Source organism: Bombus fervidus, chromosome 13 (assembly GCF_041682495.2).
Source record: "Bombus fervidus isolate BK054 chromosome 13, iyBomFerv1, whole genome shotgun sequence".
Taxonomy (NCBI): Eukaryota; Metazoa; Arthropoda; class Insecta; order Hymenoptera; family Apidae; genus Bombus; species Bombus fervidus.
The window spans coordinates 10493455-10516000 of record NC_091529.1 but is presented as its reverse complement, the minus strand read 5'-3'; the positions used below and the strand labels follow the sequence as shown (position 1 = coordinate 10516000).

The 22546-nt window shown below is 42.5% G+C and overlaps 4 protein-coding genes across 7 annotated transcripts in view; 2 read left to right on the top strand and 2 right to left on the bottom strand.

Moving 5' to 3' along the window:
- The window catches only part of Orb2 (cytoplasmic polyadenylation element-binding protein orb2), a 61147-nt gene extending 49704 nt beyond the window's left edge, over positions 1-11443 (bottom strand). Inside the window, exons 1-2 of one of the 2 annotated variants that reach the window (XM_072015689.2) lie at positions 10563-11443; positions 8124-9304 (exon numbers count right to left, since the gene is read on the bottom strand). In XM_072015689.2, coding sequence (XP_071871790.1) covers positions 8124-9221 — 1098 coding nt within the window. In that variant the 5' untranslated portion in view covers positions 9222-9304; positions 10563-11443. Of the gene's footprint in view, positions 1-8123 lie in introns of both variants that reach the window. The other variant, XM_072015688.2, reaches the window with a different exon arrangement.
- Positions 11444-11543: 100 nt separating this feature from the next.
- On the top strand, positions 11544-14729 carry Vps60 (vacuolar protein sorting 60). The gene is made up of 4 exons (XM_072015693.1): positions 11544-12144; positions 12243-12560; positions 12656-12883; positions 12971-14729. The coding sequence occupies exons 1-4, from the start codon at positions 12076-12078 to the stop codon at positions 13019-13021; spliced, it is 666 nt and encodes a 221-aa protein (XP_071871794.1). The 5' UTR covers positions 11544-12075; the 3' UTR covers positions 13022-14729.
- LOC139993716 (tubulin epsilon chain) lies at positions 12916-15743 on the bottom strand. The gene is made up of 8 exons (XM_072015694.1): positions 15612-15743; positions 15267-15499; positions 15063-15178; positions 14799-14987; positions 14404-14655; positions 13976-14338; positions 13715-13889; positions 12916-13492 (listed from the first exon to the last, which is right to left on the bottom strand). The coding sequence occupies exons 1-8, from the start codon at positions 15634-15636 to the stop codon at positions 13346-13348; spliced, it is 1500 nt and encodes a 499-aa protein (XP_071871795.1). The 5' UTR covers positions 15637-15743; the 3' UTR covers positions 12916-13345.
- A 138-nt stretch (positions 15744-15881) lies between these two features.
- Nemp (Nuclear envelope integral membrane protein) lies at positions 15882-19564 on the top strand. 3 transcript variants are annotated; one of them, XM_072015690.1, is made up of 8 exons: positions 15882-16019; positions 16387-16496; positions 16580-16802; positions 16872-17038; positions 17124-17339; positions 17424-17548; positions 18952-19113; positions 19227-19564. In XM_072015690.1, exons 1-8 carry the CDS (start codon positions 15926-15928, stop codon positions 19348-19350), a joined length of 1221 nt encoding a protein of 406 aa, XP_071871791.1. In that variant the 5' UTR covers positions 15882-15925; the 3' UTR covers positions 19351-19564. The 3 variants fall into 3 exon arrangements, with proteins under 3 accessions (XP_071871791.1, XP_071871792.1, XP_071871793.1); XM_072015691.2 differs by lacking the exons at positions 18952-19113; positions 19227-19564 and adding an exon at positions 18287-18510; XM_072015692.1 differs by lacking the exon at positions 16387-16496 and having other exon boundaries at positions 15885-16019.
- Positions 19565-22546: the final 2982 nt, after the last annotated feature.

Genomic DNA, 22546 nt, shown 5'->3' with positions numbered 1-22546 from the left:
GCCAGTCACAGCAAAGATCGGCATTTGAATAAACAGGCTGCGACGTTTAAGTCGTATTTATTGAAAAAGGAAGAAACGTCTAGAGGGAGGTTTATTATTACGAATGTTAGTTGACCGTGAATGTACGACGCGTCTGAGAAAATGACGTAACAATTAACGGAGGAAAAGCAACGATTATACGCGTCCTAGAATCATTCGGAAGCGAATCGATCGCGAAGCGTCCGACCACGCGTCGTCCTTTACTACTGAACTCGTTTCATAGCAGAATGCGCTGTTTATTTCATTTCCACGAACCGCTTCACGAAATAGGGAATTCCTTTGGTCGAAACATTAACCTACCGCGCATCGCAGATCTATCGCTATAAAGTCAACGGCAATGCCTATTCCGAACGTCGGTATTTAACGTTTGTTCGATCGATCGATCGGTCGATCGTAAGTAATACGCGGCTAGCAAAAGTATTCGAGAACGGAAAGAAGGATCTTAAAATACGCGAAAGAGAGAGGAGTGCGAGGCGATGGACGAGGCAGAAGGAGAATCGAGCTAAAAAGCACGCGAATATCGTCAAACTTTGAGCCGCAACATAAATTCACCCTATTTTGTTTACTTGTCCTGGCAAATAAACGTTACAAGCCAGCGCGTACGAATTAATTCTCTCGACCCGTCGTTACGTTATGCCAAGAATCCGAAGACAAAGTATGTGTCGAGTGACGAAATAATTTTACAAGCTTAAAGAACTGCAAACGCCAAATATATCGTTGCACGCCGACTTTGAAAGATCGATTGAATCGGGTCGTAGTATCCTCTTGAACGAAGATAGGGTGATCGTAAAAGTCAAGTTCTTCGTGCTTTGCTAATTAAAGTACATCTTGATAGAAATAGACGTGTGTCCACGCGTTTCCGAACACCGTGCAGCGTGCATATAGCACGTATATTACTGTATCGTTGTTGGTTGGTGCAGGGCGAAAGTTGCAAAGGTAGCCCCACTTTTTTCGCATTCGCGTTTTCTTCGTATTACCTGGAACTGCGAGGTGTATTTTCTCCACCCTCCTACGTGAACACCGACTCTCTAACACTACCGTGTTCCAACCTAGTTCCCCTTCTTTGGTTTTAAGGCCGCCCACACATTGCTGCAAACGTGACCGAGGTGCGCGCGCACACACTCACCCACACATGCCGAAACGCGCGAATCACGAATGAGCGCACGAGCACCCTGCTAGCCGATTTCCGTGCACGCGCACACATCCGTGTGCAAGCACAAGCGCAGAGCAACCTTTCCTCTCCCTCTAGCCGTGTCGCTTCGTTTCCGTCTAACGCAAGGCACGCTGGAAAATCAATATAGGGGAACCAGGAAGCGACGGCAGGGCGTCGACAGCAACCTCCGTGCAGGCTCCATCACAGTACCACCCCTATTCCACTTGTTACCCCTCTGCTTCTCCTCTTAACTTTGCTTATCCATTTACCTATACATTCCTTTTCTTCCCTTTTTACCCTCTACTTTAGCTTCGATCGGTTAGTGTTTTTAGGTTATGTTTTTGTTTTCTTCCGTACGTTTCGCAAGACGAGTATACAGATGTTATTTAATGCGCGATATCGCGGTCAGTTTATCGCGTAGACGCAAATGTTGAGAAATATAGAACACCTGGTTTTATATTTTCCGAAAAAATAACGATTATTAATGATACATAGATCCTGCTAGTTACGGCAAGAACGCGTCATTGTGAATCTATGAAATTTTTATGAGAATTGCTCTAGTTCTAGCGTTAATAGAACGTAGATAGGATATAATAGAAAGAGAGAGAGAGAGTCGCGTGTCACGAAAGAAACGAAAAAGGGAACGATACAGAGTGTTAGGCGATACGCGTTAGTCGATTCGTTTCGATTTAAGAGCGAAATCAAATATCATTTTGCGATTAGCGTGGAACGTTAATTTTTCTAATCTATTCGTGTTTAAAGTTCGCTCTAACGATTGAACCAGAGAACAAAGAGAATGCGCCACGGCCGCGCAGCAGTTTGTCGCAGACGGAGCAGATTCGAACTAGGATTCTGCGCTATACGATCGCAGGGTGTGTACTCGCGACAACGTTGGCCTACTTCCAATGATTACGACCCGCAAAATGCTGCCACGTCCTTCGTCTTATGCCGCGCTAGCTCTTTCCTATCGAATTTAATTACTCGTTACCATAAATACGACTCAACGATATCATCTTCTGTGTAACTTAAATATAAATCGTTGCTAAGATGTACAAGTTGGCTTCGTCGTTCCCTCCGAGACGAGGATGCTGCGAGCCAACGAACAAAGAGTCGTCGTAGAAGCACGGCAAGGACGACGACGACGACGACGACGACGACGACGCTCTTGCGTGGAGAATTTCGGAGCGTTCGAAAGAAGAGAGAAAGATTACGCAAGGGGGTGGGTTTTATAAAGGGAGAGAAGCGTGAAAGGGATTGTTAGCGAGTGTATACGCGCGTGCACGTATTCAAACGCGTATACATCTTCGGCTCCGCCATTTCCGTGCATCCCGCCGGTCTAGACGCGACCGTTCTCGCGGCCGTTGTTCTACGCGTGTTTTGTACTCGTGCAATCTCTTTTTCTTTCGCTCGACGAACCAGACGCGCGTAATTCGCCGCGCCCCGACGCCTCCTATCCTCTAAAACGCGCTCTTCTTTTTCTCGAACGCGCGCGACGCGACTATATTCCACCTGGACGACGCGCGAAAGCGCGTAACCCTTTCCTCGCTTCTGTCTTCCTCGGAATATCCATTAGACCGCGTGCACCCATGTAAGAAACAATTATCGCTTTGTTACGCCGGAGACGAAACGCAGACCGTGTTGAACCGAGAAAGAATCCTCGCAACGAATGAGAACGCCATACAGAACGTCGAAGCACCTGCTATATCGCCGATATCGAGCCAAGCAACGTTGAAACTCGGAGACTGTGTCGTTAAGCGGTAGAAAATGCAAGCTTTTAAGCAAAAGTTTGACGATCCTTGCTATTACATAGAATTTCGACCGTCGACGCTTTTAAATAAAATTATAATAATCGACGCTTCGAAGGAAAAGTTTGAGAATCGAAGGTTCCGCGTCAAATTTTCACGATTGACGCTGCCAAGCAAAATTTTGACGACCGGTCCGTGCTATTGATCAAATTTTGCCTGAAAATCCATGCTGTTGATTGAAATTTCGTATTCGAATAGACCAGAGTGAGCGAGCGAGGCGGCGAGGCACAAGCTTGGTGTAACCTGGATCCCGAGGCATGTGCGGAAGAAACGATTCCAGCGGCCTGTCCGGAACTAGGTCACCGTCGGTGGAAACCGGGCTGAGCAGAGGTGCGGCAGGGCGCGCTACGCCACCGCATGGCATGGCACGGCAGGGCACGGTAAGACGAAGCAAGATACGCCAAGGAACACAGCCTTCCGAGAGAGAAAGAGAGAAAAAGGGGGGATTCAAAAAGTGGAGGTAGGTAAAGAAGAGAAAAGAAGAAGAAAAGAGAAGAGAAGAGAAGAGAAGAGGGAAAGGATGGGGTGGAAGCAGTCGATGGTGAGGGTAAATTGATGGCGACAGAAGGGCGGAAAAGGTAGAGCGCTGCCGTCGATGTTCGCTCTGTTCAGTGCGCGTCTGCTCGTCCTCGGCAATCTACACCCTCGTCCAGTTTCTGCTTAATTGCAACATTACCATTTATCGACGAGATATATATATATCTAAATATATATATGAAGATGGCGTTTTTAGCCGATAAAGTGTGCAAGGTTAACCACGCTTTCTCTCCGTCGTTCCATTCTGATACCTTTATACGAGCTTCTCAGTAACCGAGAACTCGGTAACTTTCTGCGCAACATCTAGATACGCGATTGATATTAACGATCCAAAATAGAGAGCTTATCTTGGTAAATTTATTTGTCGCAAAAAGATAGCACGAAGAGAAATCCTAATTTGGATTCGATCGTCGATCGTTTCTATTCTTAGAAGTATCGTTCCATTGTTTTCGTAATTAAGATGTACGTTTATTCTCTATCTCGATACGTTGTCGTGATTGGAAAAACACTGTGAATTTTTGATAAGAACGAACGTAGAACGGCTAGCTGATGAGATATGTTAGTCTTGTTAGTCGGTTTGGCGAGCGAAATAACGCTGTCGTTTGTACGAATCGGTCGAGAGTCGAGGGCACGGTTTACAGGCGAAAGCTTCGATTCGAAAAAGCTGTGTTCCGTGTTTTCGATGGTAACGATGGAGGAGTAACGGCGTAAGGTCGGCCGTTGCGTTCGATAGAGGGTAGTTTCGCGCACACCCTCTGGCAGCGCCGCAGGGTCGCGCGCCTTGCAGTTTGCCGTATTTTATTACATAAGCTGCGAGCTTGTGTAACGCAACCGATCGATACGAGCTTCATAATTTTTCATCGTATCGGTTCTGTAAGTGCGCGCTCGTGAGCAGAAAGAAAGAAAGAAAGAAGCGAACGTGGCTGTGGATTTGGATTCGGCGAGTGGACAAAGAGAGTCGGTCGATGGTGCACGCGTGGATTCCGAGGAGGTCGCAACGGGCGGGACACCGTCGAGCTCTGGCTCGCGAAAAATCTATATCGCGCGAAACCGGACTGACCTATAAACCTCATACCGGGTCGGGTCACTCCGCACCGGCGCAGTCTCGAATTCAAATAGGAGGGATCTTAAATTGGGTTAACGTCCCCGGATATATTACCGCGTCACCGGAATTAGTCGAAAAAGATCGTCGTTGCGTCTTGATTCGCGGATGCGAACCTAACTCGCGATAACGATATTCCGTTGCGCTGGCTATCGGTATCGCACCTTCCGATATGGCGACCAGTAAGGTTCTTAGTTTAGCGTTTGTTTCAAGGACGAATTGACCAAAACGCTCGGCTACGACGCGATTAACGCTTTTAACTAGAACGTGGCGTGTATCGAAGCTATCGAAATTCCTGCATACGATTCGACATGGACAGGATTTTTTATAAACGAGACGATTCCACGCGATTGCGTATGCGTCTGACCCAAGCCTGTCGACCGATTAACCGAAATCGACTTTTATCGAGTTTCCCGCCTGTTCTTTTCTATCGGTGTGCACTTGGCGTACCAGATGTTACGCGTCTCCGCCTACATTCTGATACGCGTACTACGTTGTGATACTGGTTAAATACCAAAACACGAATAGACACTGATACGCGGTTTCTTGGTTTCGTCGACGCATAACACGGTTGCGAAACAATCGTGATAGCATGAAAGTACTTATGGAAGAATTATCAAGTAGATAGGGCCGGTGTTGCTTGCATTTTCGTTTCGTCAGAGTAGTACACGTGTTTCGTAACGATATATATACATATATATACATATACATATATCGATATACGTACACGGACGCCTGTGTGTAACGGCACTGCGTCAAGGTAAAGTCAATAAAAAACTTTATCTTGTCGCGCGTTTAACGTTTTTCGAATCGACGCTGGCTTCGATCGGCTCGTTGGCCAAACTCGTGGTCGGAACTTGGCCTAGTTTTCCCGTGACCCTCGAACGCAAGATCCGCTGCCTGGTTTTAAGCAAAAGAGCCGCGGAGAATTTAGGGGAAAACGCACGCGTAAATCGGGCGCACGCGTAAATAGAGAGACGCAAGGCGTAATCGGTGCTCGTCTTCGATTGGTTTGCTGCTCTGGCTCTGGCTGGCCAGCCGGTCTACGAGCACGTGCCCCGATTCGCTTCCAAGGTGAATGACGACCGACGAGTTATCGGACTTCGAGCCCGAGTATTTTTTCACTCCGTTGCGTTCGACGAATCGCTTCGTTCGCGTATCGCCGTATATTGCCACATTGCCAGTTAGTATACAACCTCCTTTCGATCGACTACCCACAGCCAGCTTTTTTGTTATCGTCTATTTTACGGCTAGATATGGAGTACGGTAGCAGCGCTATTCCAATCACCTTCTAAACTTCCACTTAAATTCTCCTTAAAATTCTATCGTATACGGAATAATTCAACTCGTTGAATATTACGAGAACATCGTTACAGCGTTTAACGTGACAAGGAAAGAACGAGGAAACGTGGCGTATTTCAGATCCAGGAAGAAAAAATATCAACGATCGGAGAATGAAACAAAGCCTACGCTAGGGTTATTTTAATTAGCGAGCTGTTGTTATATAATAACTGGTAAAATTAATGACGAAATATATATTTGAACTACGGTAATCTACACACGCTACTGGATTACGATAAATACATTTGCGTTAGTCAGACTTTTATCGAGTTAAAGTTACATCTATGATAAAATATTCTAGAAGAATAGAAATTCTATTATACTACGTTCTATGTTCCATAATATCTATTAGAAAGCAAATTACTTAGCTGGTCACGATAGAAGGGAGATAATCATAGTGGAGGAAAGTGGACGTCCGAACGTCCCACGTAGATTCCTATATCCGATGATCGGATTATCGCGTGTGCATCTAGTTTTGCCCTTCAACGAACGACATTTGTTTCAGCATCGATCTCTTCTTCTATTCGTTTCATCGTGCGTAGGTATAGCTGGTTCGAACGCGCCCAATTGATAAACGCGGCAAACCGAGGGATGATATTTTGATGAATATACGACGTTATTACCTTTCGGTAAATATCAGCATACCGATACGATCGATCGCTAAAAACTGATCGAGCAGAAATTTCCACGTAGAACACGGTCGATATCTAGAGCCGTAAAACAGACAGCACGAACGTACGACGTTACGTACAACAAATGCACGTCACGCGTACTTATCGAGAACAATGTCGCGAAATACGCCAACACGAAGAACGAACGAGTCGATCGTGACGAATGTAAATATACGCATATTTGAAAAAAAGGAATCAATTCCGAAGCGTTTTCGGACATACTTGGAGCGATACCGCGAACCTTGATCAACTGGGTTTCGGATAAGTTGTAATTGGATTATGATGCCTGTTACAGATTAAGAGAACCTTCCTACACCAAACGACCGACCTAACGACAAACAAAATTAATCTTACACGCCATCCTCTCGTTCGATATTTCACCTCTTCGTTCCGCTATGGCCCGTTCTTCTCGTTCCTTTCTTACCATTTCGTTTGTTCGTACGCGATGTATAAAACACGAGTATAGAGTTTATAAGTATCATAATGCATATAATTTAAATATAACCGTCGAAGAAGATGCGCGAAGGGTAATAGCTCGCATAACAGAATCCGCCATTTCTCCCGGATAGTATGCAGGTCTATTTTTGACAAGTGGCTAAAATAGCTGAGCTTAAACTTCTGCTAGACACTGTTTGAGCTGTTCGAGCTGCCACGCAGCAAAGGAATTAGGTCAGACATCAATAACAAAATAAGTACATCGGAAAAGTTCTTCTCTCCGTTTCTTTTTAAATACTATAAACTCGATTTGAAAGTTACGTTAACGATGCGTTTGCTTGTTAGCCGATATTTTACGAGTGCTTTCGCGCATTACGCGCCATCCTAACCTCCCACACCTTCGTACATTTCGTGTTTTATCGTAGCTACGCGTGGCCAACACGAATAACCAAACGAATCGAAAAAATTGAAGAAAGAACGAATCGTCGATCGTTGATACGCGAAATCGACGAGAGCCGAGAATCGGAATAGGTTTAGGTAAGATTTAGGTTAGTTTCGAAGTAGATCGAACCACGTTTCAGAATGTTTATCGAATTTCGAGGAACGAAACGTTCCGTTTAGGAACAACGACGTTGCACCGTTCACAGCGAGCAAACCGTTCAAACAGCCGTTGTACCGTCTAAATTTAAATGCATGTCTCGAAGCAGTTGCATAACCTGGCATCGAATGCGTGCACCAACGAAACTGCGGAAGCTAAAGCTACCGGTATATACTTTTTCGAGCGAACCATATACCGCTACAGTAACCTTTCTCGTAGGTGGTGAACGATCGATAACGGAATAAAAACTCCATTCGCTCTGAAATCGGCAAGATCGCGGCTCCTTCGTTGAACTTTAAACGTTCGACGATCTCGGAAGAGATCGATTGGATCGGCGTATTCTTAGGTCGAGTCTTACGGGTTAATCTCGAGTCGGATAAGTTCGAAGTAATTCGTGGAAGAAGAAAGAAGAGAAGCTAAAGGAAAAAATAAAGATTCTAACCTGCTGAAACGGCGGCAGCTGTAGCAAATCTCTGTCCTCGGCGGTGGTAACTTCGAAGGTTGGCGTAGGTTGAGGCGGATATATGTTGCCTTTTCCGGGATACGAGGTGCTTCTTCGAAATTTCACCGGGCTGATGCAGGAGGGATGAGCCGCTGGTCCCGGATGACCGGGAAACGTAGGACTCGGTTTCCTGCCCTGTAGCCCGGCAGCTGCGGCGACCGCAGCAGCGGCGTGCAGGGACGAGTGCAGGGGAGGAAGATTCGGTACCGATCTGCCGCGATTCCAGGGCGAAAGGCCGGGACTCGCGACCGCCGCAGCTTGCGGCCCAGCGCTCCATTGTTGAGGCGCTTGCGGGCCACCGGACCAAGCCGCGTAACCTTTTCCAGGTAGGTAAACTCCCGGATGCGAGGTGGCTGTAGGTTGTTGTTGATGTTGCTGTTGCTGCTGCTGCTGTTGTTGTTGCGGCGGTTGCTGCTGCTGTTGCTGTTGCTGCTGCTGCTGTTGTTGCTGCTGCTGCTGTTGCTGTTGTTGAGCGGACGAGACCTGAAGTCCGTGTCTCGTAGTTGCAGCGGTCGCGTTACCGTGCTGTTGCGGGAAATTGTGACTAGCCGTGATAGCGCGACGCGTACCAGCCGAGACGGTTGGACCGGTACCAGCGAACAACCCGGTCGGACCACCGGTCGGAAAGTTCTGAAACGCTGCGATGGATCCGTTGACCGGTAACGCGTGAAGACCGGTGTCATCCGGAGCGGATGACCACAAGCTCGGCACTCTGGCCGCCTCGGAAAAACTCTGAAGCGCCGAACTGGTGCTACAGGCGATCTCCTTCTCCGTAGAGGAGGGCGTCGTCGGCGTGATAGCGATACTCTCGACCTCGACCGCGTCTTTCGCCTTTTCTAGTCCAGCGACGGCTTCCAGGCCTGTACCGGGCGATAGCGGCGCTGCTTTGCCACTGGCTTGTTTCTCGATCAACAGATCGTCCTGCATCGTTGAAGACGTTACGGTTACACCGGGACTCGCGGTATTGCTACCGATCGAAGATTTCGTCGTGCTGGACAAACTATTGGAGAAGAGGCTGGTCGCGCTAAAGTCCCCCATAAATCGCCAGGGTTCCAAGATCCACGAGTATCCTGTCGATCGTATCGAGGTCCCTTTCGCCGACCAACTCCTTTTGGATCCCCCTGTCGAACAATACGGATTCTTTTAGAATCTGTGTTTGGCGATTCGCTTTCGAATCGCTTTTGCCCTGTGATTCGAGATAAATCGACTTCGTTGGCTGTCGGCACGGACGTCGTCGACCACCCGTCGACCAGAGCTCGCGAGACAACTATCGATCCACGGCGTACGCGTAAAAACACCCACGAAGCCCGGAAGCTGTGCGAACTACACCGATATTTGGCTTCTCTTATTTTCGCCGTTTTCCTCGATTCCTTCCTTCCTTCCTGCTCTTTCTTTTCTTTCTTTCTTTCTTTTTTTCTTTTGCACACGACAGTTCGCCAAATAACCGTGGAAACCGAGCTAAACTATGACAAAGACGCGTCGCGGCCGTGTAATTTGCCAGCAACTTTGCTTCCGTAGCATTCTGTTAGTTATCGAACGACCGCCCGCTCGATGAGATGACCATCGTCGTTCGCGCGAAGCTACCGTCCAAACGACGTTTGTTCGTTCGTTGCTGTCTAACGTCTTTTTCCGGTATTTTTCAGCCGCTTGCGGCCAGCATAATTTACCCTTTTCACGAATATACGACGAATTTATCCAGTTGGAATTCTCCCAAGTATACGCGCGAAGCAACGCGACCTTCCGTCTTGCAGTGCGACTATTTGTCGATTCCTTCAGCCGCGTTTCACACATACACGCTCACCCATAGAGGCACGCACACACACTCCACCGTAGTACTACGCGAAACGAGGCCGGGATCGTGGTCGTGATCGTCGTGATCGTCGTGGTCGTCGTTGGTCGTTGCGTATCGTGTACGCGGCACACTGCGAATACGCGTTTTATCACTAAACACAGAATCTCGGCAATAAGGATAGGCGATCGTTTCGTTTCGTTCAACGTCGAAATTCACCGCGCGAGAAGCAGCGCGCGTATCGCTGTACGACACACTCGCGTCCTCGTTAATCGCGACTATTCTCTCGATTACCGATCGCTCGACCCAGTCGTCGAGCGACTCGCGACGCACGACTCACGACGTACGGCCACTGTGCGTATCGCGCGCCAGGGAGATCTCCGCTAGTTCCACGGTTCCCCGGTTCCACGATTCCCCGGTTCCACGGTTTCCCGGTTCCACGATTCCCCGGTTCAACGGTTCCGCGCTCGTTCAACTCCAATACTATCGCCGAACCGGACCAACTTGTTTCCTTCTCGCCAACCCTTTCTTCTTTTCGTCTTCTTCAACGTGATTCCGCGCGTCCTATCGACGATGCGGCTCGAACTTACCGTCGTCTCGGCTTGTCTTCGTTCGAGCTAACGCTGCTTCTCATTGGCAATTCGAGTACTATGATCACTCGCGGTTTATCGTTTGCCCACGGCACTGCTTCTGTTCGTTCACGTGTCACGATCTTCTACAACGATAAGACGTCGTCGTCGTCTTCGTCTTGGTAACTGACGATTCTACGCAAACAGAGTCTCGAGTTTTCCGGCCCTCGTCGTCGTCGTCGTCGTCGATTCGATCGATCTCTAATCGGACAGCAGCCAGCTGTTGGTTACTCGCGTTCCCTGGCTGCGCTCGACGGAGCACTCGATCGGAGGCCAGCCGAGCGCGATTCGACGACGCAGCTTGGTGGCTCTGCGTCGCGCGTAACACGATTCGTGCGTGGTGCCGACTTTTGGAACACTGTGGCCGTGCTGCGGCCCACACCATGCCAGCCGTAGTCTCTCCGCGTAGCCGTCCGCTCGGCGATCTTCGGCCGCCGCTTCGTCCTCGTCCTCGTCCTCGTCGACGTCGTCGTCGCTACGTCGCTGCTGCGTCGCGCGGCGACGTCGCTCACGCACGCGCGTTCACGTTCGCCTTCGAGCTGCTGCCGCCGCCGCCGCCGCTTCCACCGCCTTCACCGCTACCACTTCCACTACCGTTACTACCGTTGCCATCGACTCTACCACCGCTACCCGAGGTCGCCGACGAAAACCATCCTCGTCGTTGTTCATCCGATCCTTTTCATCTACCCTCCCTTTCTTCGCACGGTACCATACGTTAGGCTTCTCGGCCTCCCCCGTGAATTCACCTGAATTTTCAAATACCTGCTCGACGCGAGCGCCTTGGTTCCTCCCCTTCCTCCGTTACCTTTCTCTTCGACTTACCTTTCCGCCTTCAGTTGCCGAACGTACCTGTGTACTTACCGACAGAGATAAATAACCCGACTGTTGTAACATATCATATCACTGTACATTTGCAACATTCGTTCGTTGATTTAAGGTTAAACGCGTCTAATCATGAACGATATAAGTGCGCGTTTTAAGACTCGTTCGAAATTCTTTTACTCCGCGTAATAAAACGAGAACGTTTCGTTCTTCCAACGAATTGTAATCTTTATCGATGAAACGGGAATCTTATTATTCGTCGATTAGAATTCAGCCAATCGGAATAGACCGCTGATAATGGCGATAATGTTGTTATCAAACTATCGACAACGTATTATATTATAATATTTGTTCCAAAAATTGGATGACAGATAGGAGACGCCATAGATGGATAAAAATTTACCAACAACTTGTTCGAATTTTCTTATATTTTACCTTAAAGGCAGAAATGCCGAAATCCCGCTCAAAACTAAAGTACATTGATAAACGTGCTACGTGACAGCAGATGGAGCAACTGACCGCGCTGAGTCAGTCAGCTTGACGTTTCGATTGAAGGCGAGTAACGATCGAGAAACAGAAAGAGAAATAAAGGAGAGGAGAGAAGGAAGAAGAGATAATCGTATCTTACCTTTACCTTACTTTATTCGTCAAAATGAACAGACTTTTTGGTCGACCTAAAGCGAAAGAACCACCGCCGAGTCTCACCGACTGTATTGCCGGGGTATGTATTCGTTTTCGTTGCATCGTTAAAGAGGTTACGTTACCGTCTACACAATTTGTACGTTTATAACGCGTAATTAACGTTTATGGTTGTAATAGGTCGACAGCAGGGCGGATACTGCGGAGAAGAAGATAGCAAAATTGGACGCGGAATTGAAGAAATACAAAGATCAAATGGTTAAAATGAGAGAAGGACCCGCGAAGAATGCGGTTAAGGCTAAGGCATTACGCATCCTCAAGCAGCGTAAGATGTATGAAACACAGGTGGACAACTTGCGTCAACAGGCCTTTAACATGGAACAGGCAAATTATGCTACTCAAACACTAAAAGATACTCAGGCAACTGTAGTTGCCATGAAAGAAGGAGTTAAACAAATGCAGAAAGAGTTTAAAAATATCAATATAGATCAGATCGAGGTATTTTCAGAACAACATCCTGTTTATTGTATCTTTTCTTTTTTTTTTTTTTTTTTTTTCGCTAACTTACGACGATAAGTTAATGCACATCTTAGGATCTGCAAGACGACTTGTCCGATATGTTGGAACAAGCGGACGAAGTTCAAGATGCGTTGGGTCGCAGTTACGGCATGCCGGATATAGACGAGGATGAACTAGCCGCCGAGTTAGAGGCTCTCGGAGACGATTTAGCCATCGACGAAGATACCAGTTTCTTGGACGATGCGATCAAGGCACCTAGCGCTCCTGACAAAGAACCTGGCGCCAGCTCAGTCAGAAATAAGGTTCGTGCTCTCTGTTCTATCGTTCGTAGAAATATTAGAAAACATTTTATTGAAACATTGCATTAAACAAGAATTTTTTCATTCCAGGACGGCGTATTGGTAGACGAATTTGGTTTGCCACAGATACCAGCTAGTTAAGATGTTGTTTCGTAAAAACATCGATGTTGTTTCGTATAAGTAAATATTATGTATATGGGTATATCCAAAGATGATTGGTTCTTGAACGACTTTCGACTTTCAGAAACTTTTGCTACGTACATATGTAGTACACAGACAACGTACCGAGTATTCCGAATTTCTCTAAATCTATGGATATAAACTCGCGCAAATTGTAAATTTTCGATGAACGAAACGTTATTTCGTTGTTGCTAATAGATATGCTATGTTAATATATTTTTATTGCTTTCTGTTCATGTTGTTAATGTATAGATCAAGTTAAATAAAATTATCTAATCTAAGAATTTAAACGATCTGTAACCGAGAAATATTTTTCTGAGTTTGGCTTTGCACTTCTGTGTACTGCATAATTAAGTTTGAGATTACCTCTTTACTGTCAATGAAATGCGTTTCTTCAAAACCGCATACTTGCGTGTAGTGATACACATGTGCCTGCAACATAATCGGTATAACTCTACAAGCTTACTTTATAAGTTTCGTGTTTGTATATACAGGGCGGACCAATAACTTTGAGCGCCTTAATTATTTTCTTTTATTTACAAAAGTTATACGGTTGGCTATAATTTTTTAAGATTTCAACAATTTATATTTCAGAATCATTTCTGATAGTGAAGGTCCACCCTGTATATGTATGCGTGCCCGTTTTAACGTTACCTTCCTTCTATACAGTCTAGTAAACTGTTCTATTATGTTTTTAAATAACGATACCATCGAGGAAGAGTTTAAAAGACTCAACAAAGAAGTTGAGTGCCCAGCCGGAGGTACAGAACACAAACCTACTTTCATAGCTTCGTTGCTCCACTCTGTGAACGTAACTTTTTTCCGAAATCTGGAAATTCAAATATAACATTGCATAGAATGTTTTCCAAGCGCATATAAAAAAGTGCATTATCGACAAATACACGAGATATTTACCTCTCAATGTTTCGTTTTAAATCGTTTATAGGACAGTTTCCTCTAGCAATATGTGCAGCGCTTAAAATCATAGAACCTGATTGTAGCGGGTCTATTTTAATCAATTGATTATTTCGTGACCATGCATTGGTAAATATTTCATCTATTAGCCTTAAAGAACGTATATAGATTACGTTTTTATAATCTCTTACGATAATATCATAAGCTAATAAGTACCTTGTTTCTCGCATGCTGTACATCGTCGGCGCTGATAATGCTAATGGACTAACGCTGCTAAATATATAATGTAATTTTTGGTACGGTACAAGATTCGTCGCTATTTCGTTCATATCCATATTTAAATTGCCAGGGAACCTAGATCCGCTAAAAAACGTGGCTATTTTCATTTACTTGTTATGAATAAAAATTTGTGAAATTATTCCAATTACCTTGTTAAATGAAGAAGCATATTTGCAATAATGCTGTTCATATCTTGAAATGGTTTACACGAGATATTATAGTTTATCTGATCTGTGTTACTTTTTATTTTCAATTGTGCATTGCATATATCCAAAAGGGATTCGTTTTCAATAGGAAATACACAAGTTGCATAATCTATAAGCTCTCGAGTTGACAACAATACATTATATGGAGCTGTAACAACATCTTGCATAACAATTGGATATACGCAAGATACTAGTCTGTAATGATAACAATAACAACTACTAAAATGTTATTAAAATAATGCTAGTAATAATAAAAATCATAATGATAACGATAACGTCAAATATTATTCTTCGTTGTAATTAAAATAATCTTGAAGAGACATTTATATATTTTATACCTATCTACAGTAGGATAATTATTGGCCAGTAACTTTAAAACAGCTGTTCCTAATCCAGAACCAGTACCACCTCCAAGAGAATGCATTATTAGAAAACCATGTAATCTAGAACATTTTTCTGCCATACGTCTGATAGTATCTTCTAATTTATCGTGATACTCTGTACCATAGGTATGATAACCTACAGCCCTACAAAATGTATCTGTAATGTTTGTTTTATCCAAGAATATACCAAGGTAATCGAAGAAAGCAAAAGATCAGTACCAATTATTCGCAGAGCCTGGATAATTTGTTACAACGGAAGTCTGGTCAAACAAGTCACGCACAGGTCCTCTCTTTAACCCTCCTATGACACTATCCTCCATATCTATCAATATTGCCTACATACCAAGAAATCCACGGTGTAAATCTTTTTAACCATTTGTCTGATTTTTCTGTAATTGTACAGCAATAACATAAATATTATACCCTAGCTCTGACTTTAGCTCGTTTTAAGTCAGTTATACTTTTAAAGCATAAATCACGTGTATTCTCAGGTATAACAAAGAAACTATCAAAAGCATCAGACAAATCGCTCATATTTTTAACGTGGCTTCGTTGCGTCTTAAGTAAATTCATCCCAGTATTCGTTGTTTGTATACCGTATTCGTGTAACGCCAAAGGCCAAAATGCTGAACCAATTTGATTTCCACATTGTCCAACTGAAATCAATGTAAATAAATATAGTATTTAGTTTCAATATATGCTATTTCTTGAAATCCATTTATACGACGTTCACAATTTATCACAAACGTAATATCACTCGATATATACCTTGTACCGAAATGAATTGACTCATTAAAAGTCTGTCCAAGGTGCTCGAATTCGGACATTAAATTCTCTTCGTATTTGACATATTTTGATATTTTCGAGCTATACGGTAAACTCGCGCGATTTTCAATTTGACGAAGTGAAATTAGAAAGAATAGCATCGATATTTAAATTAGCGTTATCGAAAGTCGCTTATTTCGATTTCGAAATTTCAAACGAGCACTTACCGATAAATTCAGTGTTGTTCTATCCTGTAGAACCAGATAGTACATATAGATTAAGGTTAAAATATTGGTTATTCTTTGTTCGATCTTAAAATGGGCAACGGAATAGTAAACCCGTTAAGTGCAGTTATTTTTTTACTTATTTTTGATTGTGTGTACACAGAATCTGCATCAACCACGGAATCAAGTAAGCCATATTAACTTATAATACCGTAACCTATAAAATGTGTATTATAAAATATACCGACTTTGATGACAAAGGATACGGATGAAAATCGAGGGAAAAAGTTAATTTCGCTCTTATTTTATGTTATAGCAACATCCGTACATTTGTAACAGTTTTTCATTGAATAATTCAATTTTGTTTTATTCGTCTCATGAAAAGTTTAACAATTGTCATTTGTTGGCGTTTTGCTTCTTACGTTATAAAAAATACTGAACTTTGAAAGCATTATATTTTACTCATATTTTACTTATATTTTGTTGATAAGAATAAATTCCAAAGAGATACCTAAGCTTTTATTTGTTTGATTTTCTTTATCTGACCTTTCTAGTACACTTTTTAAAGCCGGGAGATATTATTGAAAATAACAAGCCTGGATTGCAAACTTTCTGTCATAGTGCCAAATCAAAATATATGAAACATATGTTGGAAAGTTTAACAGTAAGAAATAAGTTTGGAATTCATGTAAAACATGTATGTACATCTCTATGATGTTACATTTAGTTGTATTTTATACGTTATAGATGTACTTAAGAACAAATATAGAAAACTATGATGTTTACAATGGGAAAACTCCTGAAGAAGTTTTACAAAAGCACGATGACAATCATAGGTCCTGGAATTTTAATATATTTAGCATACAGAAGAATAAAAAATTCAAAATTAATCCTTTCGAAGATGTATGCATTGGCATATATGTGTATCCCTCCAATTTGCACAAATATACAATCAGCATGATAGAAACACGTGAGTGTGCCAAAGCAAAGGAATATTTTGTGGTATAAATGAAAGGCGCTTAAATTTTTGTATAAACAGGTACCGATAGCTCCGCATTAATATTAATGGTGGTAGGCGCTGTATTATTTTGGAACGCTTATAAACTCAGTAAAAATACTCTATTTTATTATTTGATCAGTATAATACTTGGAATCAGCACCTCCATTATAATTCTAGTGTACTTCATTAGTAAATTTCTACTAAAGGTAAATACTTTTTGTACAAGTTTTATTCACACGTGTAGTTTGCTACGTCAAATTTTTAAAAATTAATGTCTATACACAATTTAAGGGTAAGATAATGTATATCACGGTCCTCACTGGTTGGACAATGAGTTTTTATCTATTACAAATGTTATGGGAAAATACCCAACTAATCATCGTGCGGTATAGGGAATTGGTGGTATGGTACATTTTAATCACGTCTGTCATCAGTTTCGTCATTTCTTATCGGTTTGGCCCAATTACGAATGTTAGGACGAAAAGACTTATACAGTGGTGCTTGCAGGTTTGTAGACTAATGCGTTTGAAAAAAACTAACGGTTCAAAGTTCACTTGTTCCCATTTAACGTTCTTTTTTTCGTTTATTTAGATAATAGGATTGATTACCATATATTATAGCAGTTATTTACGCGAAGCATCAACCTTTTTTTGTATCTTAATTTTCATACTTTATAAATTTCCTATTACATTAACTCAAAGAAGCAGAACTTACTGGTAAGTTATTCGATGATATCAACGTTGTTAAGCTTTTTAGCAAGCTTGCTTCGGTGTTCGCTTTCAGTGTTCGCTTTCAGTGTTACTCATATTACTTCTTGATCTTAATCGTTCGTTCCTTATATCTATATTTTCGATGTTACAACTAAAAATGTCTGTTAACTCTCCGTGGACAAGCATATTTTTTGCACCTTTCATGGGCAATCTGGGTCATTGTGTCCATAACTTTACTCTTATACCGTTTTACTGTTCTTGACTTTCAAAAAAATCTGAAAAAATTTTTGTGATGCTTATCAAAACCACTAGTTTAGTACATAATAGCTCTTTCAGTCGAACGTTTAAAGGATTACTTAGCAAAAATATTTAGCAAAAAACCTCATGTGGTGATCTTTTAGAAAATTATATGTACATTCACGATGGGTTTAAGAAGTATAATATACTTTGAAATTTGAATTTGGAAGAATTTTGGAACAACAATGCAGGGAAAAGCCGGTATATTTATTAGAAAATGTTACGGCAAACGTACTGATAATGTAATGATAATAACGTTGAGCAACTTTTTCCTATATATACTAATGACAGTCGGTCTTGGTTGGCGAGATATTTGTGAAAAACTGTTGTTACTACTACTACGGTGAATTCTGAATATTATTTTGTGTCTGTGGCAGCATTGGGTGCCGGCCGCTTTACGCAATACTAATACTTGCGCTCTGATATAGAATTTCATTTGTATTACAGTGATCATACAAGGGGAAAAAAAGAACGCTACCCAGATACTAGGAGAGCAAGAAAAGAAAGAATTACTTACTCTCGAAAATATTAATCTGCTTCGGAACAAAGTGATTCGCACCAAATTCCTGTTGGTTCCAAAATACCCATTTACTTCTTATTTTTTTATGAATTCTCCCTTCCCGTCGAAGACGTTCAAAAGCGGAATTTCACCTCAGTCACAAACGACCCAGGTTGTCCACTGTGGGTTGATATCGATTATAATTACTATTCCGCTCATATTCTACTTATTGTTAATTTTTTAATTTGTGTTAATAAATTATCGTTCTATATTACTTCGTAGCATTTTGTTATTAAAAATCGATTAAAAGGACGCGTAAAATGAAAGTCAATCAGACTATCTCATCCATTCCATTTTTATCATTTTTAATTGTTTGATAAATATTCGATCAATATTTTGAATGCAGTTTCATCGTACTTACCAAAGCTAGAGTTTGATATGAATAGCGATCTTGAATAATTGTTAATAGCAATAGACAGTAGCGTGTGACCATAAGAAGAATAGTAACAATAGTAGCAACGATAGTGATGGTAATGATGATAACGACAGCATTAGTATTATCGTTTAGAAAAGCAACACCGTATGTTACATGTATACACCGGTTCGAAATCAGGATGAACATGTTTCCTGAGAGAAGAAAGTTATTGACGGAAGACCAGTATCGCGAAGAAGGAATAAGAGAAACGAAAAAAGCGTTGGAGGAGCTAAGAGAATATTGCGTTAGTCCTAAATGTAATCCATGGAAAACGACTTTACTATTAAAAGATCCGATAAGGTTATTATACTATGTATTAGTTAAAAGCTGGTGTGCGTTTACGAAGATTAATCGCGATGCAGTCGCGATAATATATTCGCGAATGTAACGTAATTTAACACACGTGCTTCTAGGTTTGCCAAGTTTATGGAAGGTGAATCACATTTATCGGACGGCGAGTCTCGGGAACACGACGCAGAGATCACAAGAATTATAGAGGAATGTGAATATACGGATGATGAGGATGATATACTATAAAATGTACATAGGAGTCATTTATTTCGGTAAAAGAACGACCGACGAGTACAGAAATTTTGTACACCGTTCGCTATGGAAACTTTTCAAGTACAAAACTTTTTACTCTGAAATTGGCTCATTGGATTAATTGTACTTGTTAATTTATTATATAACTATATACTATCTATTTTTTTATTATATCGATTGCATGGTTGTGAAATAAACTTGTTAATTACGATATTTGTTACGTGCATCGTGCGATTCTATCGAGCTGATTTACTCAATCGCGCCACGATCCTTCGAATCTTGTTACAACCCTTCGCGATCGTATTCTTATCTGGTTCGCGTGACTGCGGTCCTTTGCATGTATTTGCCCTATGTATCGTTATGTTGTTTGCTCCAGTTACGTTTCTGCGAATGTGACTTTATATTTTACGAGGCTCATTTATAAAAGCACGAAGAGAAAGAGGAGAACAACAACAAGCATACTTCTTCTTTCTCCCTCATTTTCTTCAAACAAAATTCTGTGAAACTCGGAAAAACCATGCAACTTTTCTGTCGCGGGATTAACGAGGAACAGCGAGAGCTTTATTAAAATAAAGGAACTTTTTGCAGTAATTATTTCACTTCCTTCCTTTTTATTTTTATTCTCTCTTCTTTTTCATAACGATACATTGGATAAAAACGTAAAATTGCCATAAAAGCATCCCCAGTTAATTTCCCATCCCCTTCGGGCTTCTATTATTTTGCCATTTTATTCAATATGGTATTCGCGTATTGTACACAACAGCGGAGTTATTGCTTCCTTTTCAAACAGCTCTATCGAGCAATGTAAGTAGATATCGCAATAAATCAGGGACAACTCGTTTGTACGTGTTTACGATTCGAATTACTTCGTCGTTCTGCAGCTTCTCATTAGTTTCTCCTGATCCGCTATCTTCCTTTAGAATATCCTACCGAGTACAATAAGGCGAAATTTTCGTTTGCCTTCGCCTTTGTGAAACAACATGCAAGTCTTGGTACTGGCATATTTTGCATAACGTTTATTATAGTATTTGATGTATTAAAACGTTCATATGGCAAATACGATATTCGCGTTTAAAAGAAAACGACAGATCAATCGATTAATTGATTAATGAGAATCGAGAGCGATGGAGAACGGACGGGTGCGTTGTTACTCGTTTCGCCATAGGCGAAGATAAGCGTCGGGTTTTTGACACTTCGTCGAGAGTACGCGTTCAATTGCTTCTCACGGCGTACAATAGACTCTCGTAGGTCTTGTACTTGCACACGAGTTGCTTTCTCCGATCCACGGCAAATTGTCATCGAGCGATGTACAACACCGACAGGTGGTCTCCAATCGGACACCTTGCAAAAAACCTGAACGCGCACGTATGCGGCTTCGGTGCGTTTGCTCGGTTGATCATATTGGATTACAAACTGCCATGGAACGGCCATGGGTCACGATTAACTTTTGCTTTTCGCACGGTCCAACCTTCTTTCCACCGTAATTTCTTTTCATAGATGGTGCGATTGTTAGAACAGAGGATTCTGGATTGTGTGGAGAAATTTCGTGGTAAAGAACGAATGCTTGGCTCGGAGGACATAGAAGACGTTTCGTATAGAACGTGCTATATCAAAAAGCAAATTGTAGTTGGTCGAGTGTCCGGGGGAAGCCACGTGATCGGCAGGTGGGATTGGTAACGGTCCAAAGGGCAGAAGCAGGATCAATAAGAAAAAGACTGGTTCTCCGTGATGCATGGCGCACCTGCTCTTCGGAGAGACACGAGGAGAGCGGATCCGATCTCGTCCACGATTCTTCGTCAAAAATCTCGAATAGTTTCATTGTCGTAAGCGACAGCGACGTTCCAGCGTGTATATAGCGAGATAGGTATTATTCGAGGAGTCGCTCAAGCTTCAACCTTTTAAAATTCATAGATTTATATTTCGTTTAGTCGAACAAGAAGAATCGAACGGAAGAATCACGATCGGAAGTAATTGGAAGTAGCGGAGTCGTTGAAACCCGATTTCGATGAAATTGATCGACGTAAGCACGGCTTAATGGGAAATGATCGTGTTCGCGCAAGGTTCGAAAGACGGTGTTATAAGAGAGCAGAGGAAGTTGGTAAGATAGAAGAGCTTGTTTTCCTTCGAGAGTCTCTGTAAGGACTATGGTTAAGATCGCAGCCAGCGTATGCCATCTGCCAACTAGTTCTTTGGATGCCAGTCGCCCTTTAGTTTGCCAGCGCGCAAGAAGTAGCTCGCTGCCCTTTAAATCGGCTCTACTTTGGCAATCACGATCAGCTGCCTAGTCGGCGTCTCTCCCCTAGCTTCTTTTTCCTTATCAACCTCTTCTTGTTCCGTATTCTTCCGCTTACTTTCTTCGCGATAGTTCTTTTCCCCTCTAACCCGTTCTTCTTTTCGCTATAGACGATCCGCACTGAAAATGTCTATATGTTCTATTTTTTGACAAATCGACGCGCGTATTTACGGTACATAATCGAAAAAATATCGTATAATACGTACAATGTATTTTTATTGCTCGGGGATCACGAGTTACAAAGCTGTAGCATTTTTATCTATTTGAAACTCGTCTGGTTTAATCGTCGACAACCGTAAAATTATTTCACTCGCGGGTATTGGATTTTTTGTGGTTACACTGCAAATATGGATACCCCAGTTCCAACGAGGTTTAGCTTGAACCGCAGAGATCGCGCTTCGACGCGCACGCGAATATATCCCTTGATATTTTAATCTTCGGTCTTTTTTACTGTTAGAAGAGAGCGTTCTAGAAGAATACGAATATTGCAGCGAGTGAAATTCGTTAAATCCAAGCATTCAATTTCTCTGAATTTCTTCATTGTAACTATATCGGACGACGATGCGTTTAAAGAACGAAGAACTCGGAAAGTAAATCGTGTAAATATGTTCCGTCAATTGTCCATTTCTTTGGATTCGCGAGTCGATTTGTACCGAATCCGGGACTCGAAACATAGTGAGTATAATGACATCGATAGTATAGTGATTTTTATTTTATCGGATGTAATTTATTTACAGTGATCGAAACGGAGAACGATGACTATTTAATTAGAGCTATTAACGCTACGGGGGTCACCGGTGATCGGCGTACCAAGTTTAGTAGAAACACGTAATTTGAACAAACGTCGATAGTTATACATTTTTTATTATTACCGTCGTTACTACAATGGTGTGACGA